We start from the raw sequence: 24912 nt of genomic DNA, 5'->3' as shown, positions 1-24912 counted from the left end.
TCCCAAACCAGTTAAATCTACCTTGATAGATTAAAGGGTAGTGGAAATTATTCCTCGCACAATAGAACATATAGGCCAGTAAACACTATTTTATTTTTAATTCACTTTAATTCAGTTGATAGAATCAGCACTGTCTGCTAGCAATGGCAGTATTATATTTCTTCGACTGTGTACACGCTCAGAATGAGACTCTATTTGGGACATTTTGCTGACACAGGTGTTGTTGACATAGTGAGCCCGGCTCTAAAGTGTCTCCTTTGCATTTAAAACATTTCAGTTTTATGGCGTCAACCATAAATTGTGCATCAGGCAAACAAAATCTTTCACAATAGTCATGTAAAACATTGCATAAAGGTTTTCAGAGAATGACAAAAAAATATGGACATGGTTTTAATAATTAAAGTATTACTAGCTTAATTAATGGAAATGGTATGGTTGTTCAAATAATAACACTAACAATATTATTTGTAGAAATTCATTATATTCATTCATATTTATATACAGAATATTGACACTGACCTAAATTATAAACATTTGGCCTTTTATGGTGGCTAGCCTAAGGCACACCTGTGCAATAATCATGCAGTCTAATCAGCATCTTGATGCCACATCTGTAAGGTGGATAGATTATCTTGGCAAAAGAGAAGTGCTCACTAAAGCCCGGAATACACTGTCCCAGATGAAAGATTGGCATCGTAACACAATTGTCGCGTTTTTTGTTATCGTGGCTCTTCGTCGGTGGTTTTATGTTGTACAGTGAGAAAGGTTCAAAGACGGTTGTTTTCCTGGTCTTGCGTCCAAAGAGTGTGCACAGTGTGATCTTACAGGAGTGCAAAAATACTGCAGTATATCCCAGACTTAACACATGTTTAGACAAATTTGTGAACACTATTTGAGAGAAATATGTTTTGCATTTATAACTTTGCTATATTTTTATATTTTTTTTACCATGATGTTAATGTCATACTAAAAGGGTTAGTTCGCCCCAAAATTACAATTATAAAACGGGCAGTTCTGGTCCTTCATCCTGATTGGTTGAAACGCGTTCTAAGCCGTGATAAAATACGTACTGATTTATGAAAGTAAACACCGCAGTCTTTAATCATATTTAAAATTTTTCTACAATTGCACAACTAATGGCGATATCCAGATAAATGTCAATAAATATCGTTGAGTCATCTCGTCAATAAAGAGAAAATGCTTTCCTGAGGAGTTCTCAAATTCATATTTCCGCTATTATCCACTAGGTGGTGATCTTACCCAACTTAAACACTGACACATTCACCCGACACTAAAAACACTGTGTACGTTTTGATCATGGTTCTGAATCTGATATCTTACAAAAGTTCTTCACAAAAATGGAATTATCTCCGCTTTTAGCTAAAAATTTGAAAGGTGATAGAACAAAAGAAGGTAAAATGAAACTTTTTTTTAAAGCGGAGCTTCTGTTCTTTCATTTGATATATTTTATGTTTTTTTAAAAAAGATAATTTTTCTGGAAGCTATTAAACTAAAACTGTGTGGCAACTTTAAAAAAAAGGGGAAAGAGTTAAAGTTAAGCATGCTTCCACGCATATTTGATTATAACTTAATGTATAAATTAGACCATTGGTCTCAAACTCCCGGCCCGCGAGCCATTTGTTCTCAGCGCTTCATAATATCATTATTGAACTACTGATGGCACATGGACCTTTTTGGGATGTCTTTTATTCTTTTTTTGGGCTTGATTGTGCAAATCAAACTGCAGACTATGGGACAAACCCACCTCCCGATTTTTTTTTATCAAAAAGTTTTAAATTTACCCTTTAACGTTTTTGACAGGAAATAAACAGCGACACAGTACTGTACGTTTATTTAAAGGGGAAACGCCCACGTTTCGAAGAATCTTTGTAGAGTTTTGTCACCAGGAGCAACTTTTTGCACCAAGATTTTTCGTGAATCCGGTCCCAGGTCTTTAATTCTTTCCATAGATTTTCAATTGGATTCGAGTCAAGTGATTGGCTGGGCTATTCCAGCAGCTTTATTTTCTTTCCCTGAAACCAATTGAGAGATTTCTTCGCTGTGTGTTTGGGGGTTAGGGTTTACCCATCATGAGATGTTTCTTGCATGACACCTTGGTAATGAGACGCTATTTTATAGACCATCAGTTGGGACTGAACCAGCTGTTATCATTTGCACTGACAAGGGGCAGGATTGCTTTTTAATTACTGACTGTCTTGGCTTTCCATGCCTTTTTTGCACCTCTTTTTCAAGAAATTGTGGTGTTCAATAATTACTTGACCCACTGTATGTGCCCATATGTGAACATCATGTGAGAGCTAAAGTCTATTTTATTGTTTCTATACATAAAATTACCCTACACAAAATCTAAGATTGAAATTAAAGTTGAAATCGGTGATCGAAATCAAACTAATTAGATTATAAGACATAGCCTGGATTTTACAGACAGGGTCAGATATTAGATTAACACTTTGTGATGCACTACTGTATGTATATTACTGCAGACATTCACAGTGAACTGAACTGATCACGCTGTGGCCTCTGTCCGTTAACCTTACAGGAGTCCAGTTAATAAGCTTCCGGTTAAATGTCCCCCACTTACGGCGAAAAACACATTCCAGCAGTGCTAAAGTGCTCCTCGCGCCCTACAATATATTTTGTACGGTCTAATTAACTCTGTAAGCAATCTCAATTACTTTGTGCCCAGGGAAGCGTCGGCCAGGCACACTCCTTAAGCAGGTCCGTTATCCTTTTAAAAAATGAGCCGAGGAGGCAGCCTCGGACAACCCGGCCCTACACTTCATTTGTCTTTGGCCAAGTTTGATGGCTATGCGTTTAAAAACCCATTCAATCTTATAAACCAAAAATTAAATGTACTCAGCTGTGATGGTGCTCTGTGCATCTGCTATTTATATGCTAATCTTCTCTCTTACGAGGAAGGTCTTGCAAATTATTACGGCAAACCAATAACTCAGGTGTATGGCCTAGTGTGCTAGCTGACCGCAGAACAGAATTCTTTTATTCTAGGCTGTCTGGGTTGAGATCTGTTTAAAGTTACTCACTGCTTTTTGATACAAAGTACAATGACTTTAAAAACAATTTGCATAACATTAAGGTGCATATTTTGGTGGGTAGGTTTTTTAGAAATAAAGTGATATTTAGCATAACATTGAGTTAAAAAAAAATAACAGTTTGTGATAGCAATGGACGGAAAATTTGGGATAATTCAGTATAATGGGCCTTAATGCTTGTGTTGGGGGAAAGTGGTGATTATCAACATTCATGACATTTTCCAAAGTGAGATTTCAATACCCACTTTAGGTTTGCTATTTATCTATGTCATGTGAAGATACAATATATGCTTAAATGATTTCATTTTTGGTTCAATTCACAACTAAATGTAATAGTTTTTCTCTTAAGAACCCCGGTGAAGTGCTTTGACAAAAAAACAAACTAAGAAATTATAAACAGTCGTTTTACACCTCGCCGTGTTTTCGGTTCTCCAATCAGCAGGAGTTTATGGAGTTGAAAGCAATTCCACCCATGTCAGAGCAATGATAGAGGAAATAAAGTAATGGAATGCTTTTAAGGCTGAAAGGGAAAAACTAATTATGATAAAGCCCTTTTAGTTGTTGCTTTATCACAAAGCACTGACTTTTTGCATTGAAAATCATCAGCGAGAGTGATAAAGCTCTCTGGCGTGCAGTAAAGTGCTTTGTCAATGTCACGGCCCTCTTTTCTCTCTAGTCTGCCTGTTCATTTCACCCAGTTAAAAACGGATATCATGTGTCATAATGATGCGTCTCCTAACTGCTCGCTCTGTCCCATTCCACCCTAGAGTGAGCAAATCTCCATTAACGCATGAGCGTTCACTGCATGCGCCTCCCTGCATGTGTCGATGCGAAGATGTATGTCTTCAGAGTTCAACCAAATATCATAAACAGTGTAATCTGAAATGTGTGTGCTATACCCAACTCATTTTTTATGTAAATGTGGGCGCTGCTATCTTTGAGCTCTTTTGTGTAAGACCTCCAATGAGCCACTTAAGCTAATAGTAGTCGTAGTGCGAGTGACACAATGTGCCGTTTGACTGGCTAGTTATTATGAAATCCAGAAAGACCGGCATAATTTGTGAAGTTAGTGGTTGCCATAATAACTGATACAAATGCAGTAAATCTAAAAAAAAACACACACATTTGTTTTGAACATAATCCACCCACCCGGGCTGAACGTGAATGTGGCGCACGCACGCGCACCCATGTTCTGTGTACCCACACTTTTCATAGAAACTGCAAGTGATCAATAAAAACAATAACTGTTCAAAAACAACTAATATTATGCTAATAAAAAGATGCTGATTTAGCAGAATTATTTATTCAGCTATTAATTTTTTTTTCAAAACAGATCACAGTACAGAATATATGTGTGTGTGTGTGTGTGTGTGTGTGTGTGTGTGTGTGTGTGTGTGTGTGTGTGTGTGTGTGTACACATATATATATATATACATATATATATATATATTAGGGCTGTCAATAGATTAAAATATTTAATCGCAGTTAATCGCATGATTTCATGAGTTAACTCGCGATTAATCGCAAATTAATCGCACATTTTTATCTGTTCTAAATTTACCTAAATGTAACACTTTTTAAGTTTGTAATGCTCAAATCAGCATGGATTTGGATAATATCTATACTATATGCAAATGTATGTCTACAACAGCCTGTTTACATTTTCAACAGAACCATCAGCCATAGTTTATAAATGTTTTTGCCTTTAGAAGACCTTGTTCTTTCTCCATTTCTGTTTGCTGCTGCATCATTTGTGACCTGTGCTGGCAAATTGAGTTGGGATGAGCAAATTTTCAAAAATGTGTCATTTATATTTTAACATTCTCTATTAAAAAACTTCAAAACAATTGGAACAATTGTTGGAATCTGACAAAGCATGACAGAACTATACCTGTTAATGCAGAGCAAAAACAATATCAATATTCATATATGTTTTTCTTTTATTGTTTAAATTTGACATTGAGACCGACCACTTTAAGACTGTAGGATAATGCAAGGGTTTAATATAAATGACACAACAGATACTTTTCCTTAACAGTTAACCAAACATTCACTTCAGATATAACAGATTATAGGTCATACCTGCGTGAATTCTTGTCAAAACAGATATTTTTAAACCTGTAATTTTGTGTTACTGTACATATCTATATATATCAGGGTCACGCACTCGCGCATTTGTGTGCATGCGCTTCAGACGTCTGCGTCAGACATCGCTTTTGAGCCTTGTCACTCTTAATAACTCTTTTAACATCAATCAGATCCCGAACTTTATCTCTCTTAATAATTATTTTAACATCAAGAAAGTCCTGCGGTCTATTTTCTATCATTTCCGAATGCTTTTTAAAACGAAACTAAAAAGTGAAAGAAGACGCATCTTTGCTTTATATGGATTTGGGACGGTACACTTCTCAGGAAACGTGCAGATAAAGAAAACTGCACGTGCAGAAAACGTGCATTTTAGATGTGTAAATACCATTTAGAGCATTGGATTCGCTAGACGAGAGCTTAATGATTATTTTTATAAAAAGCTCCGACTCATCTAGACAGCGCCAGTCACTTGCTGCGTCTTAATTCATCCAGCTGTGGGTCAAACAGAAATTGCGTGTTGCGTTAATCGCGCGTTAATAAAATTAGTGCCGTTAAAATGAATTTGCGTTAACGCGTTATTAACGCGTTTATTTTGACAGCCCTAATATATATATATATATATACATATATATATATATATATACACATATATATATATATATATATATACACACATATATATATATTAGGGCTGTGTATCGCCAACAATTTCCTGATACGATACGTATCCCGATACAAGGGCCCCGATACGATGCGCATCACGATACAAGACTATTTTGAATGACATTTTTGTTCAGAATTAAGTAACATTATTACTATTATTGTTTAATGTACATTGAATAAGCAGTGTTGTAACAGTTGTCTTTTTGCCATTCATTTATTAGCTTTTGGGGTAACTCATAGAAATTCTTAAAATCTAAGAGTTAATACTTATGTTTTTTAAAAACAGTTTTACAAAGAAAAAGTGTCTTACTCTAGACATTATATTTGTCTCTCATTTCATTATTCTATATCTATGAATATATGTGTAAACATGCAGTCAGACTTAATACTATTTAATAGAAATTAGATTATTAATGTGACAGCTAATAGTTTGAAGTAGCTCTGTATCTCTTCACTGTACACTTTTCAAATGCAAACCTTTGTCATGTTTCTTCTCTAATGCGTTAGTACTGTTTTATAAGAGAGCGACTAATAAGTATAGGCTAAGATATCTGCGCTTTCATACTGCACTCATTGATTTTAAATACGCGTGAGAGAGAGAGAACGCGGCTCGCTATGCAGTCACGTGTGCCAGCGAGACAGACACGCAAAGTGAAAGTATACCCCGCTACGTTTCTACGTACTCTGCGGGACACAGCAGCGATTGGTCACGTTACTTTAAAAAGTGCATTCGAATCGATACGGAAGATGCTGTATCGATGCGCGCATCGTCAGGCGTCTATGACGATGTATCGTCGTATCGATATTTTGAACACAGCACTAATATATATACACACATATATATATATATACACACATATATATATATACACACACATATATATATATACACACATATATATATATATATATATATATACATATACTAGGGATGCATATCAATTAATCGCGATTAATCTATAGCAGAATAAAGGTTTTTGTTTACATCATATATGTGTGTGAACTGTGTATAATAATTATGTATATATAAATATGCACACATGCATGTATAATTTTAAGAAAAAAATATATTTATATACTAAGTATTTATATTTATATATAATATAAATTATACATAAATATACAAATTTATATACATATGTAAACATTGCTTAAATATATACATGCATGTGTGTGCATTTAACTATACAAAGTTATTATACACAGTACACACACATATATGATGTAAACAAAAACTTTTATTCTGCTATAGATTAATCGCGATTAATTGATATGCATCCCTAACATACATATATTTATACATACATACACTGAAAAAAACAACTTGTAAAATTTACTTTAAAAAATCCTCGTAACAATTTGCACAAACTTTTTTTAGGTAAAGTCTATTAGTTTTTTTTTTAAATTGAAGCATTGCTGTCCTAATAATATTAAATAAATCGTATTTTCTGTTTGTTATTTTCTTTAACATATTCCTATGGACCTAGTTATTTTTAGTGTTATAAATGGCATTATAGCACAAAATTCATGACTGACAACAAGTCAGTCATTGAATAAACTTGATTCGGAACAGAAACGCACACAAACTGTGTTTCTGACATGCATTATCAGCACTGTGGAGAGAATTATAATACAATGTTCTGAACAGGGTTTATGTAAAGAAACAATGATCACCTGAACGGTGACTTCACAAAATTATTATTTACAACAAAACAACATCAATAATATAAGAGCTTAAACCTTTTATGACATTTTGCTAAGAAATATTTAAGTAGTTAAAGTTCTTATCAGTTCTTATTCTGTGATAAAGCTTAAAAAATAAAAATATTCAGGCGCAAAGAATTGTGGGTATTCCTTACAACATGTGCAAATAAATGTAAGTAAATTTTACTTAGATTTTTTTGTTTAATGGATTTTATATTTTTAAATAAAATGAACTAAGATTTTTTACTTGAATCTGCTAAAGTTTTTGATTAAAATTTACTTAATTATTTTAGGACTATGTGCAGTGACTATAAAACAGTTAAATAATACAAGAAAATATCTGATAAGTCTTACTATACCCACACAGTTCATATTTTACAGGAATTAATTGTTGATTTATCATCATTTTACTTAGGAAAATCTAGTTCTCAATAAATGTTAATATTATTATGTAGAAATTATGAGAGTTAATCTAATAAATATTACTACACCAAAAAGTTTGTTTTTTCAGTGTATATACATATACATATACATATACATACATACATATATATATATATACACACACACACAAATATATATATTTTTTAATTATACATGCATGTGTGGATATATATATATATATATATATATATATATATATATATATATATATATATATATATATATATATATATATATATATATATATATATATATATATATATATATATATATATATATATATATATATATATATATATAAAATATATATATATGTTATTATACACAGTTCACACACATATGTGATGTAAATAAAAACTTTTTATTCTGCTATAGATTAATCATGATTAATCGTTATGCATCCCTAATATCTAATATATATAATAATATCTTGTTATCATTTGTACTCATTTTTAAATAACTCATAATGTGTTGAATGATAAAGAAACTGCTGCTGGCTGTCAGTACAAAGCGCCACATTCACGAGATGAGCTTGATGTTTCATCATTGAAACTTAAACTCAAACATTATAACAGTCAACTAAAAATAAATGTTGAAAAAAAACTCACACCAGGGGGACAGTTGGGACATATTAAAAAGACAAAATTGGTCTATTTCATGTACAAACACCTGACTGACTTTCCCACTGTACAGGTACTGTATGCCTCTGTGCTTTTATAGTTGCACAGAAGACCCATCAACTCGGTGCAACAATACAAAATAAATTAATATATCTTCATATGATGTATCAGGCCACTTTTTCATTTCATCCTCCCACTGGATTTTACATGGCGGGTGTAGTAAATATTTACCATAATGGTTTTTAATCATGTTTGTTGCGTGCTCCCACGACATTGTTTTCTACCAGCCGGCTATCAAAACGGAAGTCTCGTACAAAAAAGGGTAATACGTCATATCATTTACTTGGTGGCTAGAAAGCACTCTCAGCAGTTTTGAGTCTCCTCGTGGCCTGTTTCCTGTCGAGCAAACACCACTTGGACCCAACTGCAGTAAAAGTTTAAGGAAATAGCGCCCTCCTTTGGTGATAGTTTGTTATTGAAGATAAAGCAGTGAAACATTTGCTGTGTTAGGAATGAAAAACTCACTTACTGCTTGATGCTTACTGCATAGTAGGCATTTTATGAGATATCTCATGTAAATATAGTAAATGTTAGCCTGGGTGCCAGCCCATCTTAGCCCCGCCCACAAGATTTTGTAAACGGGAAGATGGGTCTGGGGTTTCTCCGTTGAGGAGCTGCTATGCTAGGACTAGAGCTGGGCGAACCAATCAAATTGTCAGGGCGGGCTTTATACGATGATGGGCAGATAATCAACAGTAACGTAATGAACCACGTCACCAAAGAGCGCGTGTGTTGAATGGCTGCCGCTGTAGAGTTCAGATGTGTGGATTCTGACATTGAGTCTGTACTAAAAGATATCGACAGAGCATTGATTTTAAAAGAGGAACAGAGAAACGCGAGCAGGGCATTTGTTGATGTCCTAATTGGCAAAAGTTGGTCGCAACTGAAATGGCTAACGTTATCACGGCGATGCAACTCAGCGTGCACGACGAGATGGATATAATTAGCGGTCGTTGCCAGCTTCTTTTCGGAAGCCCGGAATCGTGGTTGAGTGGAGGGACATGCTAGGCTCCAATATTTTCAAGCAAACGTAATGGCTATCGCCGTGGATGAAGTTCACCTAACGTACAAATGGTAAGAGATAGTCTTACTCTATGACTTAGTAAATACTTCATGTTGTGATATAAACGAAATGTTGTAAACATAATAGGTGTTGATGTACATTCGCTAACTCGGTATAATCACAATGTTAGTGTCATTGTAGCGAATAACTACCAGTTCGGTCAGGCTGCAAAGACGTAATTTCAACATACGTTACACACTCGGTTGCTCTGATTGGTCGTAGGTCTATCCAATTGAGTGCAGAGGCATTTTTCAGTTGAGACACGCCTCATAATTATAGCTCAATGGAGCGGTATCAGACTCAAATTCTGACTAGAATTGAGTATGGCAACGTCAGGCTAAGTAAATGTAGCAAGCTATTCCAAACAAAGCCATTGAAATATTACAGGTAGGACCACACAGAATCTATTACTACATAACTTTTCTTAAACCTTAAAAGATTTCTGTGGGGTAAACAAAAGTTTGCAGATTAAGTATGCGGCCTAAATGTGTGATGCTGTTTTCATAGGTTGCTTGGATTTGATTTAATTTGCAAACCACAGTGAACTCACCACTCTTCTCTCTCTGTTTTTGTAGTCTATGTGAAGATGCTCGTGTTTGTTCAACACTTTCTCCAGTGACGACTTTAACTCAGTTGCTCTCCGCATCAGTTCTTCCTCAACACCAACCTTTGTAAAAACCTGTAAACAAATCACACATTTATTGAGTTTATCATTTTATACAGTAGTTATACAAGACAGAAAGAAAAATCTGGTGTTAGCACAATTTTAACTGGGTTAAGTCACATGGCGTTTTGCAGATTGTCATGAGTGGGGGTTTTTCTGCGCCATTGCATGACTTTAGAATAGAGAATACAACATTAAATTTGAATGCAAAAGCCAAACATGTGGGTTTTGGCTAGCTGCTTCACAGAAAGAAAATGTTGGACAAACTCAAGATGGTGTAAATGACGACAGAGATTGTCTGTGTACCTGAATCCATGACTGCACCATTGGCAGGTGTTTGGTTATGATGAGTCTATGCAGATCCCTCACGGTGTTTACTAACGCTTCATTCTCTTCAGTCTCCCTTACATTAAAATCTGCACAGAAAATTCAGGTTATTCACAAATCTGGACTCTGTTTATAATATGTTTGAGGAAAATTACAACTATTATTTATGTAGATGCACCTGTAGCAACGCTGAGCTCCAGCTGATATTTATGAGATATTAAACCGGTGCTGCGTATAAATGCATCTTCGTTGGTGACCTCCTCCATGTCGCTGTCATCGCTACACTCATCTTTTTCCTCTTTCTCATCCTTCTGTGTTGTCTGTCCGTTCTGTTCATGGATGACTTCTTTACTGCAGCAGGGCTGGTCAGATGTGTCCTCAGTTAAAGAGTTACCTGTTGGGGGTTCTTCACTAAACAGGTTTAAGTCATCCGTCATGAGCAGTTTTATGCAGTTGTTCATCTCGGTCAAGGTTTCCTCAATGCCAGCTGTCATTTCTTAATGGAGACAAAGACAAAAGAATGGTTTGCTGCTGTTGATATACTTATTATTGAGCTTTCAATGCCAGCTGTATTTCTACAACAGTTTTGAATATTCCAGACTGACTGATATACTTTATTAATTTGGTAAGGCAAAGAAACACTATTACGACCCTAATTGTAAGTACTAAACTTCTAATTGAAAAGTAAAATGCTTTATACTTTTATTAATAGTATATATTAAAATAATGGAAATAAATGAAGTTAAGTCTAAATGAATTCAGACTAATGCTGCGTTCACAACGCCAGTGATTTTGACGGTGCGTGTCGCTGTCTCTTTCAATGAGGTCGTTAGGAGGCGTTTCTAATTTCGGTTGTCCTAGTAACAACCATTAACAAATGAGTAACCATCCACGCAGTAATTGACTTTATTTGCATAAAGTTTAACTTTTTTTCAACTTGTCGCCAAGCTTCCTGTAAAATTAACAAGTTCACGTCGCTCCGCCATTTAAGTCACTGGCGCTGTGCGCACAGCTTAAATGAAGTCTGCAGAAGGTAACTACTGCAATTAATTTGACACATAAATATATAAATACAATGTATTTTATTGCAACGTTTCAAAACGTTGCAATAAAATTCATTGTATTTATTTGCAAGTTGGTGCGGGACTTCTCTTTATTTGCTGATTTCAGGACTACATTGTCTTGTTTTCCAACGCACCTATCATACACATGTGTGCGACAATGTATTTATTGTGATTACACATTAATATATAAACATTAAAACAGAACTTATGACTCATTAGGGAATCTAAATATTGTTTGATTTCTTGAATATTCTGCAAACTTGAACCATATTTTCCGGACTATAAGCTGCACCGAAATAAGCCGCATCATTCAAAAATGCGTCATTAAGACGAAATAACAAATATAAGTCATAGTAGACTATACGTCGTATTTATTTAGAAAATTATTTCACAAAATCCTAGCCGAAGAACAGACATTTAATCTGGAAAGGCAAGTTATTCAACTAAACAATAGCAGACAGAACAGCAGGCTGAATAGATGTCTGTATGTTAAAGTAATATTATCAGTTATTTAAACGATAAAGCATAGCATACAGAACATACCTGGAAGGTTGAATAGACTAAATTAACCAAACAAGCCAACTAGCGTGAAGTTCGCATACTCGTCATTTCACATCACTGAATCCACTGAATTACATAAATACAGAAGCAGCATATGGTGGACTCTCGCGGCTGTAGACAATAATGTTGTCTCTTGATTCATAAATGTCAAAATTAATTCATACCAACTTACCTGACTGTAAGACGCAGCACCTGCCAAGTTATGAAAAAAAAATGTGGCTTATAGGCCGAAAAATACATACTTTATACATGTTTGCCATTACAGCAAATCATTTATTACTTTGGATAAGTCTTTTGTAGTCAAAATAATATTATTTCACTGATTTAAGAAGGTAAGCAATTTGGGCAACGCAGAATCTATTAAAGTATAATAAATTAGTAGTTTTTTCCAAGATTGTGTTTTCCAGGATATTTATTTTTAATTTTTTAATTTTATCCACATCCTAGTAACTGCCTTACATGTTCAACCGCCATAAAAAGCAGCTTATGCTGAACATTCCTGAACAAATCCTAAATAAAGATGAACGTTGTAGCATTGATTTACATCAGGTTTAACGTTGCTTTAGCACAGCAACATGACTCTGATTAAGCCGGGTACACAACAAAAGATTTTCGAGGCTGACTTTGGGCCGATTTTCCCCTTTACGACAATCCTACGTAAAGTCCTGAATGTCTTTGTGGTTGAACCGATTATCTTATTTGATTTTACAGCGGTGCACAGTGTGTTAAGAGCATCTCATTCTGCTCGAAAGCATGTTGAAGGCGCTCCGACTGCAAATCAGAAATATTCAACATGTTGAACACTTACGATCAGAAATCCTGTTTGTGTGTGTCTGGGGAACCTCGAGGACAAACGCACATGCATGCTGTGGAATGTCTTGTAAAACAAAACGATACTCAGTCAAAAAGGCCGGCTGATGAAAGATGAAACCATAACAGTCAGGTGGTAAATAGTAGCCTGGGTGCCAGCCCATCTTAGCCCCGCCCACAAGATTTTGTAAACGGGAAGATGGGTCTGGGGTTTCTGCGTTGAGGAGCTACTATTTTAGGACAAATGCTGGTCGAACCAATCAAATTGTCAGGGCGGGCTTTATACGATGATGGACAGATAATCAACAGTAACGTAATGAACCACGTCAACAAAGAGCGCGTGTGTTGAATGGCTGCCGCTGTAGAGTTCAGATGTGTGGATTCTGACATTGAGTCTGTACTAAAATATATCGACAGAGCATTGATTTTAAAAGAGGAACAGAGAAACGCGAGCAGGGCATTTGTTGATGTCCTATTCGGCAAAAGTTGGTCGCAACTGAAATGGCTAACGGTATCACGGCGATGCAACTCAGCGTGCACGACGAGATGGATATAATTAGCGGTCGTTGCCAGCTTCTTTTCGGAAGCCCGGAATCGTGGTTGCTGAATAAGTGGAGGGACATGCTAGGCTCCAATATTTTCAAGCAAACGTAATGGCTATCGCCGTGGATGAAGTTCACCTAACGTACAAATGGTAAGAGATAGTCTTACTCTATGACTTAGTAAATACTTCATGTTGTGATATAAACGAAATGTTGTAAACATAATAGGTGTTGATGTACATTCGCTAACTCGGTATAATCACAATGTTAGTGTCATTGTAGCGAAATAACTAGCAGTTCGGTCAGGCTGCAAAGACGTAATTTCAACATACGTTACACACTCGGTTGCTCTGATTGGTCGTAGGTCTATCCAATTGAGTGCAGAGGCATTTTTCGGTTGAGACACGCCTCATAATTATAGCTCAATGGAGCGGTATCAGACTCAAATTCTGACTAGAATTGAGTATGGCAACGTCAGGCTAGGTAAATAGCAGTCCACAGTATTCATCATGACATTTCTTTATGTCCGTCCAAGTTGGTTAACTGTGAAGTCACGTTTGACCACGAGAGACATCGCAAAATTTCTGTGAGTTTATCTGTGTTCTCTGTCGAGACTCGTGTTGCATTAACTTTTGTAAAGGAAATTTAAAGATGTGTGGTGTGCTGTGATGACCACATAGCACTATATGAACTATAGGTAGATTTTTTTCATCATGTTAGTGGTCTCTCACATTTTGAAAATCTGATAAGATTAAAATCATATTTTAGTGTGGCCTTAGCTTTACTGAAAAACATAGTTACCGAGCAGTTAACATGGTTACCTTCCATCTCCTGCTTGGCTCGTTCAAGCTTCTCTTTATAAATTCTTTCCAATCTCTTCTGTTTCTCCTCTTGTCTCTTCCTCTCAGCAAGAGTTCTTGCTTCAACATCATGAAAATCTACCTGTAAAAAAACACTTTAAGATGATCTTCCACCACTTTGTTGACCAGTTGTATTAACTAACAACAAACATTTCATCAGATTGAATTTTTAAATCTATTGTTCTTTTTTAAATTAAATGAATAAGTACTGTCAAAATTAACTTTCATGCCAGTGGCAAGATAGAATCTGGTGTAAATATGTACCTTTTTAATCTGTTTGAGAAAATGATATCCCAGAGACAGTTTCTTATATGCCTCTCCGTACGTGGCATGCCACGACTGCACAGTGTGAATGGCCAGAGTCCTGAGTTTTCTCGCCACCTCTTTTGGTGGAGGAAGAGGCTGCTCAACGTCTGTTTCCACCGTCAGTTCAAGAAACTCCTGAAGGTTTGTGATGAGGAGGACTCTGAAATGATGTGACCGGCTGAACAGCTCACTGACCATTTGAAATGCAGAGAGGCGAATTTCTGAATGTTCCTGGTTCAGTTGGGTCATAATCAAGTGGTAAAAATGATCAATGTAGTCATTGGAAACTCTGTAGACACAAAAAGCACAAGCAATTAACCTGTAACATCTGGGCATGCACAAAACCAAAGCCATTACAATGCAGATTAACACACACTTGACTTGTGACATCACACATTCTATATTAATGTGCAAAACCAATGTTCAATATAATCACAAAAAAATGAATTGTTTGAAAGCCATGAAAACGCATGTGTATGTGATCAAAAAAACTGGCAGAACACAGCACTGGCCCAAAACGCACTGACCCCAGGCCAGTGGGCTGTTCTTGATGTTGAGTCTACTGTGTACTGTGTCCGAAACCGCTCCCTTGTTCACTCCTTCACTATTTCCTATATAGCGAATGAAAACCGAGTCCATAATATTCGGAAAAGGTGAAAGAAAATGAGTAACATGGTTCCCATACCCTAGTTAATTTCAAATTCAAGGACCTTTCAAAGACTTTTCAGGTCCAATATCCTCAAATTCAAGGACAAATGTGGAGACACTTTTCAAGTGAGAGAAAGGTTACATGGTGTTACTGAGGGAACTCGCACTGCGTCACTGCCGTGACATTTTGGGGGCACGCCTCCAGGGGTAAGTGCGTCTGAATGTGTATATCAAATTCAACCAATGGTGAGGCTTAACGACAAATACAGGGTGATGCGGGAGCCAGGAAGTATAGCAAGGGAGACGCAGCGTCTCGTTCCCTTCTCAAAGAACAACAGTTACATACGTAACCCGAGACGTTTTCATGTGTCAAACACAACTATGCAAAAAAGCATTTTGGGATGAATCAACATTCGCATACAGAAAATATAAGCATTTAACGTTAACAGTTTTTGCACATGTTTTTATGATATTATCCTACCCTATACAGGGAATAACGTGGATTTTTTCCCAGAAAACTTCTTGCGTAAAATACATTCAAGCACTTTCAATGACCTGTATCCATGCATGAATATTTTCAAAAACTTCCCAGGGCCTTGAATTATTTCCCCCAGATTCACAAACTTTAAGGATTTCAAGGACCCGTAGGAACCCTGGAGTAAGCAATTTCAGACACTGACATAAATAGATGCGTTAGAGGTAAAGTTTACGCTCTTATTGTTTGTCACATTTGTCATTTTATTGTATTTAAGTTGATAAAAAAGAGAACAAAATATTGTCATATTTGTTTACTATTATGTTATTTTCTAATATTTAATGAACATATGTTTTATATTTTAAATAAAAGGTATTGCATTTACTTTTAATTTGTTTATTTTTTTTAAGTAGAAAATAACAGACAACAAGAACTTAAAAAAAAAGTGTAAAAACAATTCATGGTGTTTACTATCAGTATCCTTTGGCTTATTCCAGTTACGCGTTCGTCTCCCATTGTGTCATGGGAAATAGTGAGTGAGCGAGTGTACATCGAATATACCCTCAAAGTCAGAGTGCATTGTGGGTAAAAAGTACTGAACGAATGTCAAAATGACAGACGCTAAATATTTTGCACTTATATAGAGGATAGGGAGCGGTTTCAGACACAGTATACCTATTGACAAGATATTGTACGTCTTGCGTTTACATTCGTGACTTCTACATAATGTAAAAAAACATCCTATGAATAAATATCCTTATTATTATTATTATTGACTGAGTAAGATCATGTGAAATCATTGCGAAAATCATGAATAAATAAAATTTGATGCTCGAGTCTGATCTAAGAATTTGATTTTGAAGATTTTGATTTGGGAAGGGTCAGATTTATGCACTTGGCATTGCAAACCCTTTTAAAAGCAACTTACAGTGTACTTAATGCCCTACATTTTGAGCAATGTGTGTGTTCCTTGGAAATCACACTTTGTTCTTCATTGACATCATTTGATATCAACATCATATCATTTGTAAACAGATTACGATTTTCCCAAACTGTGTGAAAAGGAACAAACAATCTTTAAAAGCTCTGCTCTGTGCCCTTCTTCATACTTGCAAATTTTCTTCACTTCCTTCATTTTGTCTTGATTCAGTTGCGGCTCTCCTGAAGTTGTCAGCTCCTCAACTAGACTGGACAGCTTATCCCGTATTGTTTGGTCCATCTCTATTGAATCCTGAAGCCGAATGAAATAAATAATGGCAGTTATAATGGCATATTCACCATTCACTGCTACTTTCATTTATTGCAATTACACAACTGCTGTTAAACACAGAAAGGTAGAGGACAGGGAGAGATATAAACACACAAACATAATGACAGACAGTTATTTATATGAGGGCTATAGACTGCCGAACTCGGTTTGTATCTGCTATTTCACTTCCGACTGTCGTTCAAAAGACCTTGATCAGCTAGTTCAGGTGTTTCATTAGTATGATAATAATAATCTTGATCTGAGCCTTTAGTAAGTAACTTGTTACGAATAGTATTGAAACGTATCGACCATAGAAACGCTCATTCAGTTGAACACAAATCAACATACTATTTATTAACCCAAAAGAGCATTATGTATTATGACATTTAGGGCTGGGTAAAAATATCGATTCATCAATGCATTGCAATTATTTGTTCCTCAATTCAATATCGATTCATCAAATCCTATGAATCGATTCAGCCTACCGGCCAGTGGCGGAGCTGTGGGTGGGCAACACTCTAGCGCCCGTTCCCCGAGGTAATTTGATCCAGCCCTTTATGTAGTCTGTGAAAAAGACATCTCTAGAATAAATAAATTTAGAATTAAAATAAATGTAGTTGGACAACGGGCCCTACAGTTACGAGTTGATGAGCGTTCATCTGTTACAGCATGAGATGCAGAGCGTGAGTCACGTGACCGGCGCGAGCAGCTGTGTCACGTGTTTACTTTATATGCGCTTTGGTCCAACGCGAGCCGCTCGCGCCCGCATTAGTGATGGGCGATACCAGTTATTTTCTTGTCGATCCGATACCAAGTACTTTTAAGACAGGTATCACCGATACCAATACCGATTCCGATACTTCTATGAATTTTTTTTATCTATGTATTAAAATGTATTAAAGTGATTTTATGGGGTCTTTTGATAGCCATCATTAATAATATCAAATAAAATAGACATGACAACTTTTTGCACTGAACATTATTACAAAATTTCTTCCCTTTATACTTTTTGTAGATAAAACAATTAAATGCTGACATTAACATTTTCCTCTTGAGCCTATTTTTTTATACTGATAAAATCTACTGCTTTTGAAAAAAATAAAACCCTGATAAAAGTCAGTAAACTCGAATCCACTGAAAATCAAACCAGGGATGACAGTGAGGCTGCACTTCGTCGTGCTCTCTAAGATATTTTGCTTTTTGATGCTTTGTCATATTTGTGGTATTACCAAAATGGCGTATTTTTTTGTTGTTCAATGTCACACGAGGCTTCGCATTATTAACTGACCCTACAATGCACTTAAACCCATTTTTAAACCTGCTTGCACTGTGTGCTGGTATTGACTGAGCGAATGAACGCTGCGGAAGGAGATGGGACTGAATGAGCGAACGCGGTGATACAGCGGAAGAAGATATAGTTCCCACTGACGTTACGATTTAAGTGTATTTATATACAAAACGGCGTCCAACTATTACTTAAAATTCTAAAATCACTTGTTAAAAACAAACAAACAAATAGAATCAATACTTGTACTTGAGAATCGATCCTTTTGATACCAAGGCAGGATCGGAAATATCGATACTTTAGGATCGATCCGCCCATCACTAGCCCGCATATCAAGACGCGATGACTGAATGGTGAGACCACGGACTCTGGCTGTTTTAACTCCTTGTATTTCCATCTTAACCGCCTTTTCCGACAGTTGTTGTTTGATATGTCGGCTCAATGATGACTTGCTTATCCAAAATGACATTAGATGTCTTAATAAAGGAAACGCATTGAAACGATTAGTAACAGCAGCCCAACACCTGCACCACTGAACGCGTATCTACTGACAAACATATACCTGATTTTACTGCTCTAGAGAAATCTAAAAGTAAAATTTCTCTTATTAGAAGCTAGACTAATGTTTGCCAATTATTAAGATGGCTGTTGTAGTTTTAATAGGGGTAGTGAAATAATTAGCTTTGACAAAAACAGCATAAAACAATGTTATGTTACATATTGTAAACTTTTTTGTTATGTGTACTAAAGTTAGTAAATAAGTTAAATTCTCAATGAGTGTGGCTCTTATTTACCCCTTTGAATGTAAATTAAAGCATCTTACAGTGCACTTATGTTATGCAGTTTTAAAATACAACATATGAACATGTCTGGATGTAGAAAAAGCCACTTGGACATCTTACACTGCACTAATTTTGTTGTATGCAGTTTGAAAATACATGTTTGTAGAAAAAACCTATTGTACAATGCACTGATTTTGTTGTTATGCAGTTTAAATATAGGAAAATGTAGTCATAATTACTGATATATCTTCGGCCCATTATGAGATGCTTTTCATGAACTGGCCCCCATGACAAACTAACTGAATAGCCCTGCTCTAGTGAGAGCGGTCAGCGTTGTACAAACAGCAAGATGGCAAACAGCAGCTCCACTCCGTTCAAGTCTGCACCAAAAGCTAAAATTAAATATATAGGCTACTCAGGTACTTAATTACTTGTGTATCTACTTATTATTGAATCGATATTGAAGCAAACAAATCAATATCGAATTGAATCGAATCGAATTGAATCGAAGCCTCAAGAATCGGAATCGAATCGAATTGTGAAATTCCTAACAATACCCAGCCCTAAGTGTTAGGGTGTCTGGTGTTATTATATAACTTCTATGTTTTAATGTTCCTGACATGGTTGAAGATATGTTATATATATATCCACTGGATCTTTAAATAATATTAATAACATGCTCTGTTTTTGAGTTTCGAATATCAGACTGTCGGCTGTGGGATGATACAACACAACACGTACCTCCTCATCCACCCGATGAACCCTGAAGAAACCCTCTATTATATGCCGATTTTTATTACATTTATGCTTCTGACTGAAAGTGAAGACCACTCATCTCGGCAGCTCACTCGTCTGAGCTTATCTAAACAAAGCTCACTGACAAACCACTGCAATGGCGACAACTCCAGCATTTTCAAAATAAAAGTCTTAAAGTCCGTTCAACCAAGGATGATCATTTAAGTAAGTTTTAACGTTTTAAACTGTTACGCTACAGAGGAACGATATTATTAGGATCACAACGATTTTTTTTTACGTGAACGATTACCCCCCCCCCAAAAAAAAATCGATCAAATTCAAATTATTATTATTATTATATAAGATCGCGCATTTAAAATGTGAAACTACAGCACGTGTGCTTAAATTAAAACGCTATCGTCTTTTGGTGTGGACTCTACTATCTTAATAAGTATCGGTTCTGGATAATGGGCCATTAATGTCTTAACCCAATGCGAAGTAGTTTTGTTCATTATATTTTATAATTATTACATTTTATAAATATTACAACGAAACCCACAACTTCACACGTGCATCCCAGGGCAAACTATAACACATGTTTCTTCTTTTTCTTCTTCTTGTTTAATGGCGATTATGACAAATGCATTATTTAGGATTAATAATTATAATTATTATTTCTTTAGCTGACTACTAGACTTCCCACTTATTATGGTCTACCTGTCAGCCAATCACTGTGTCCAAATGTGAGAACGTCACAAAACGTAATTAATATTCATAATCCAAGCTGCGTCATAGTTGGACGCAAGCGAGGTGTGGTTCGACTTCATGCGCCACTGCGCAGACCCATCGTAGTACACATAAAATACCGCGAGAGCATTCAAAATGCATAGTTAATAGTCTGCTCTCGCGGTACTTTTGTGTCATACGGTTTGCGCAGCGCCGCATGAAGTCACATCCAATTTGTTTACGTTCTTCTGTGGGAGGTGTCAACAAGAACGCAATAAAAAGCCCTCGGCACAGAGAAGAATCATTTACGCCTTATTTTAATCAGATAATCATGCAGGCACGGATTTTTCTGGTACTTTGCTTGGCAGGTGCGTTTTGTAACTCAGTCTGATGGTTTGACTACTTTGATGTGTTGATTGTATTATACAATTTATATTTAAACAAATAGCCTTGATCTTGTATAGCTAGTAGAAGGCAACGTGTAGAAGTCACGTTATGTCATGAAAGTGTTTTTATTTATTTTTTTAAAGCAAAATATACAGTTTTTTTGCTTTACAGCTTTGGCATGTGCAGCCCGCATCCCTGATGGCTCTAAGGAGGTATGTGAATGACCATATTACTTGTTAATTTTACCCACCAGGTGAGGAGTATACTGTATCTGTTTATACAGCATACTTCTACACGTGTCAACCCTGCTCCTTGTGAACTACTGTCCTGCAGATTTTAGCTCCAACACACCTGTCTGTAATTATCAAACAACTCTGAACACTTAGATTATCTGCATCAGCTGTGTTTGATTGAGGTTGGAGCTAAAATCTGCAAGTCTGTATATACTGTTACTATACTTTTTCACAGTTGTGCACGTGCGTATGTATGGTTATGTAACCATGAGTGCATCTGTTCACAGCCTAACTGCTTCCTTTATAATCTGCCTATGTGCACACGAGAATATAACCCTGTGTGTGGGACTGATGAAAAGACATATCCCAATGAATGCTCTCTGTGTCTTGACAACATGTAAGTAATAACTTTGTGTACCATTCTTTGCACTGTACTCTCTACCATTTAAATGCTTCTGTTTAACTAGTGTCCTAAAATATTATTGAAATCTGTCTTAAATGTCATAAGGTTGTGTGGGAAATGAAACCACAAGCACTGAATTCTGTTTTTTGTCTTGTCATAGAGAGCTGAAGGGCAATGTATTGATCTCCAGGAATGGTGAATGCTGAGTTAACAGTCCACTTGTTTTGGTCTGAGACGTGGCATGAGAGGGTGGCACGTTTACCTCTGGTTTTGTTTTACAGCATAATAATTTGTTTTAAAATTAAGTGTTTGATTCTAATGTTGTATGTCTCCTGTGTTATGTCTTTTTTGATTGTTTTTAAAAACTTGATTTAATTCTCAAATAAAGCCATAATTCATTTAATTATGCATCTCTGGTTACTTTTGTTATTTAAAAAAAAAGGCAAAAATCCTCTTGGTGAGAGCTAGATATGGGCAATATTGATTAAGAATTTGGTAAAACTTTACAATTAGTTTTTACTTGTTAACATAAACTGAACAATACCCACCATGTAGTGATCTTACTGTAGTTTTTACATTTGCTAAACATTTCTTTTAAATCAACATCAATGCACAGTAAACCAACATGAACAAACTTCTGTATTTTTATTAACTAACGTTAACCATGCAAATAAGTACTGTAAACGTATGTTGCTTGTTGACAGTTATTGTTAGCTAATGCATTAACTAATTTTTACTAATGAAACCTTATTGTGATGCAATTACTGTTTTTATATGGTAAAACTTTTTTGAGTGAGGCAATGTGTCAATTCACCACTTGCTGAAAAGGTTTTTGAATCAAAATGATGCCCATTTTGTTTAGAATTTAAATTACCTAAAATTTGATGTACTGTTACGTTTCAGGTGTTTAGGAAAAAGGTGTTTGCTCAGTTTTATTTAGCAAGAGATTTACTGTAAGATTAGCGTTTGGATCATATGAGTTTTACATTTAAGTTTATGTAACATTGTGCATGCAACAAGCAGTAATTTAATAGCCACGGTTTTATATGAGTGAGTTTTAATATTCTGGGTTAAGTATTTAATCAAACAATAGATTTTTTTTATTGCACAAATTTGTTTCTGTTTGGATCTCTATAAAATCAGTCTTTAGAATATATATCTATGCACAGTGATCACATGGCCAACATCTGCTTGCATTGTTGTTTGTTTAATGTCATATCACTGTTTGTGGGCTGATTTACTTATCTTTTATGACATGACACCCTTAAAATAGACAGAACATTAACTGCCAGTAAACTGTGATACACTGTACAGACAGTCAAAACATTGCATTACTCCCACTGAACCGACCAATCATCTTCCAGCATGATGTCGTCAAATCTATCCAAAGACCATACTGTAACAGAACATGAATTTCCATTCAGTGTGTGTACTTGAACATGACATGAACTTACAGTGATTATAAACAACCCCTAATATGACTATAAAACCATTTAGTTACAATAACATTTATATTGTTAGGGGATGTTTATAATCACTGTACAATAATGGAAACATTGTACATTTGTATCCACCTCAATTTATTTTAAAACATAACCTTAAACACATGATGTAATTACTTTCAAGTTAAGTATATTTTAAAGTGGCAGTTTATAAAGAATCAAATTATGTAACAAATATTTCTGACAAGTATTTACTAAACAAACGCACAAATATGTATGGCTTTTTTACATTTGTGACCCTATCTGTGAAATGTTTGAGTGCGGGGCCATTCGTGGAATATAAGGCTGTTCTTTGTGTACACATACCCCACATTTCTCCTTTTACAGAGAAAACGAGAGGGCATTGCTCATTGTCCTGATGTGCTCCACTGTCGCTCTGCCATATCTGCTCCAGATCTGTTGACCACTTCCCTGTAGTTTCCAATCCCCATAGAGGGGGAGTTTGTTACCCTGGTACATGTGTTGACCTTGAAGATAAAAGGTTGATACTGGCCCAGTCTGCATGCCAACGTGTGTAATTGAAGTGATCTGAGCCCTCCCTTTTTATAGCATATGATGTATATACAGTATGAAGAATTTGGTTCCAAAACGTGACAAAGGCCATTTACAAAAAAAATGAGTTACTGCCAAAATTAGTGTTATATGAGGTCAGTATTTAAAAGTAAATTCTTAATTTTACACAAAATACAATATCCGCTGTGTTATTCTGTCATCTTTTCTCCCTTTTTTCCCAAAACGCAATAAATGCCACTCCTCCTTTTCTACAAAATGCAATAAATCCGCTCCACAAATCACAGCGCACCATTCCACGCATTGTAAACTTACAATGGTGGCGTGTTGAACACGGAATCTAAGTTTTCCACATCTACTTTGTGCTTCGTGATCAACAAACAAACAAAAACAAAATTAGACTTTGATGGCAGTGATAAACCTGTGATGGTTTTCTGTGACGGGAAAGAAACGTAAGCCATTTGGCACTCGGGAGAGACTAAAAAATGCCAGTTGCTTGTTCTCCCGACAGCATCAAGGTTCTGTCATGCTAACACATTGACTCCAGGGGATCTTATGAAAAACTTTACATTATTTTACGCGAAGCCAACGACAATTGAGCAGGACCAAAACATTTTACAGCTGATCGCTGTGAAAAATGTTAAGCGATGATGTCCTAAGTATAACCGCAGCAATGACAGTGTTCTTAATATGACAAAGTAAGTGTTTTGATTAATGCAGCTAATGTTTTTAATCAGGGTATACTAGTCAGCTGAATGAATATAACATGGCAAAGATGAATGCACATTTATACATTGATTGAATAGATTTATAGCATTTTGAAAAAAAACTTTTGTGGAGAAAATAATTTGTGTTTATAATAAATCTTCAAATTATCAAAAAATCTAATTATGGATTTGAATCTTTAATGTTATTATAACCTAAAGATTCTATGTGAAAGTTTGTAACAGAAAATAGTGCTTTTCATCTTGTTCCTTTCTTGGTATAGAAAACACATTTTACCGAAATAAGTCTAAATGGATTTATTGCGTTTTGGAACCAAACTCTTCATATGCTACCACTGTAGTGTTGTCCGTTCCCACAAAAACATGATGCCCCTTCAGAAATAGGGAAAAAATGCTTCAGCGTCA

The 24912-nt window shown here is 35.7% G+C and overlaps 2 protein-coding genes across 3 annotated transcripts in view; one reads left to right on the top strand and one right to left on the bottom strand.

The window, feature by feature from the left end:
* Window positions 1-20174, bottom strand: part of uvssa (UV-stimulated scaffold protein A) — a 41098-nt gene extending 20924 nt beyond the window's left edge. For both annotated transcript variants that reach the window (XM_073854056.1, XM_073854057.1), the window contains exons 1-7: window positions 20028-20174; window positions 17080-17201; window positions 14806-15136; window positions 14503-14623; window positions 10883-11200; window positions 10684-10793; window positions 10264-10392 (exon numbers count right to left, since the gene is read on the bottom strand). In XM_073854056.1, the coding sequence (XP_073710157.1) occupies window positions 10264-10392; window positions 10684-10793; window positions 10883-11200; window positions 14503-14623; window positions 14806-15136; window positions 17080-17189 (1119 nt within the window). In that variant the 5' untranslated portion in view covers window positions 17190-17201; window positions 20028-20174. The remainder of the gene's footprint in view (window positions 1-10263; window positions 10393-10683; window positions 10794-10882; window positions 11201-14502; window positions 14624-14805; window positions 15137-17079; window positions 17202-20027) is intronic.
* Window positions 20175-20995: 821 nt separating this feature from the next.
* On the top strand, window positions 20996-22173 carry LOC129422034 (trypsin inhibitor ClTI-1). The gene is made up of 4 exons (XM_055177711.2): window positions 20996-21115; window positions 21306-21346; window positions 21655-21764; window positions 21931-22173. Exons 1-4 carry the CDS (start codon window positions 21079-21081, stop codon window positions 21974-21976), a joined length of 234 nt encoding a protein of 77 aa, XP_055033686.1. The 5' UTR covers window positions 20996-21078; the 3' UTR covers window positions 21977-22173.
* The last annotated feature ends 2739 nt before the right edge of the window (window positions 22174-24912 follow it).

The sequence above is a fragment of the Misgurnus anguillicaudatus genome, chromosome 16 (assembly GCF_027580225.2).
Source record: "Misgurnus anguillicaudatus chromosome 16, ASM2758022v2, whole genome shotgun sequence".
NCBI lineage: Eukaryota > Metazoa > Chordata > Actinopteri > Cypriniformes > Cobitidae > Misgurnus > Misgurnus anguillicaudatus.
Note: the sequence above shows the minus strand (reverse complement) of the source record. Positions and strands in the feature narration are given on the sequence as shown.

Excerpts from the sequence above, each read along its gene's own strand:
- LOC129422034 (XM_055177711.2), top strand. The coding sequence starts at position 21,079 with ATGCAGGCACGGATTTTTCTGGTACTTTGCTTGGCAG. Across the intron at positions 21,116-21,305 it reads TCTGGTACTTTGCTTGGCAG|CTTTGGCATGTGCAGCCCGC; the intron begins GTGCGTTTTGTA and ends TTTGCTTTACAG. Across the intron at positions 21,765-21,930 it reads TCTCTGTGTCTTGACAACAT|AGAGCTGAAGGGCAATGTAT; the intron begins GTAAGTAATAAC and ends GTCTTGTCATAG.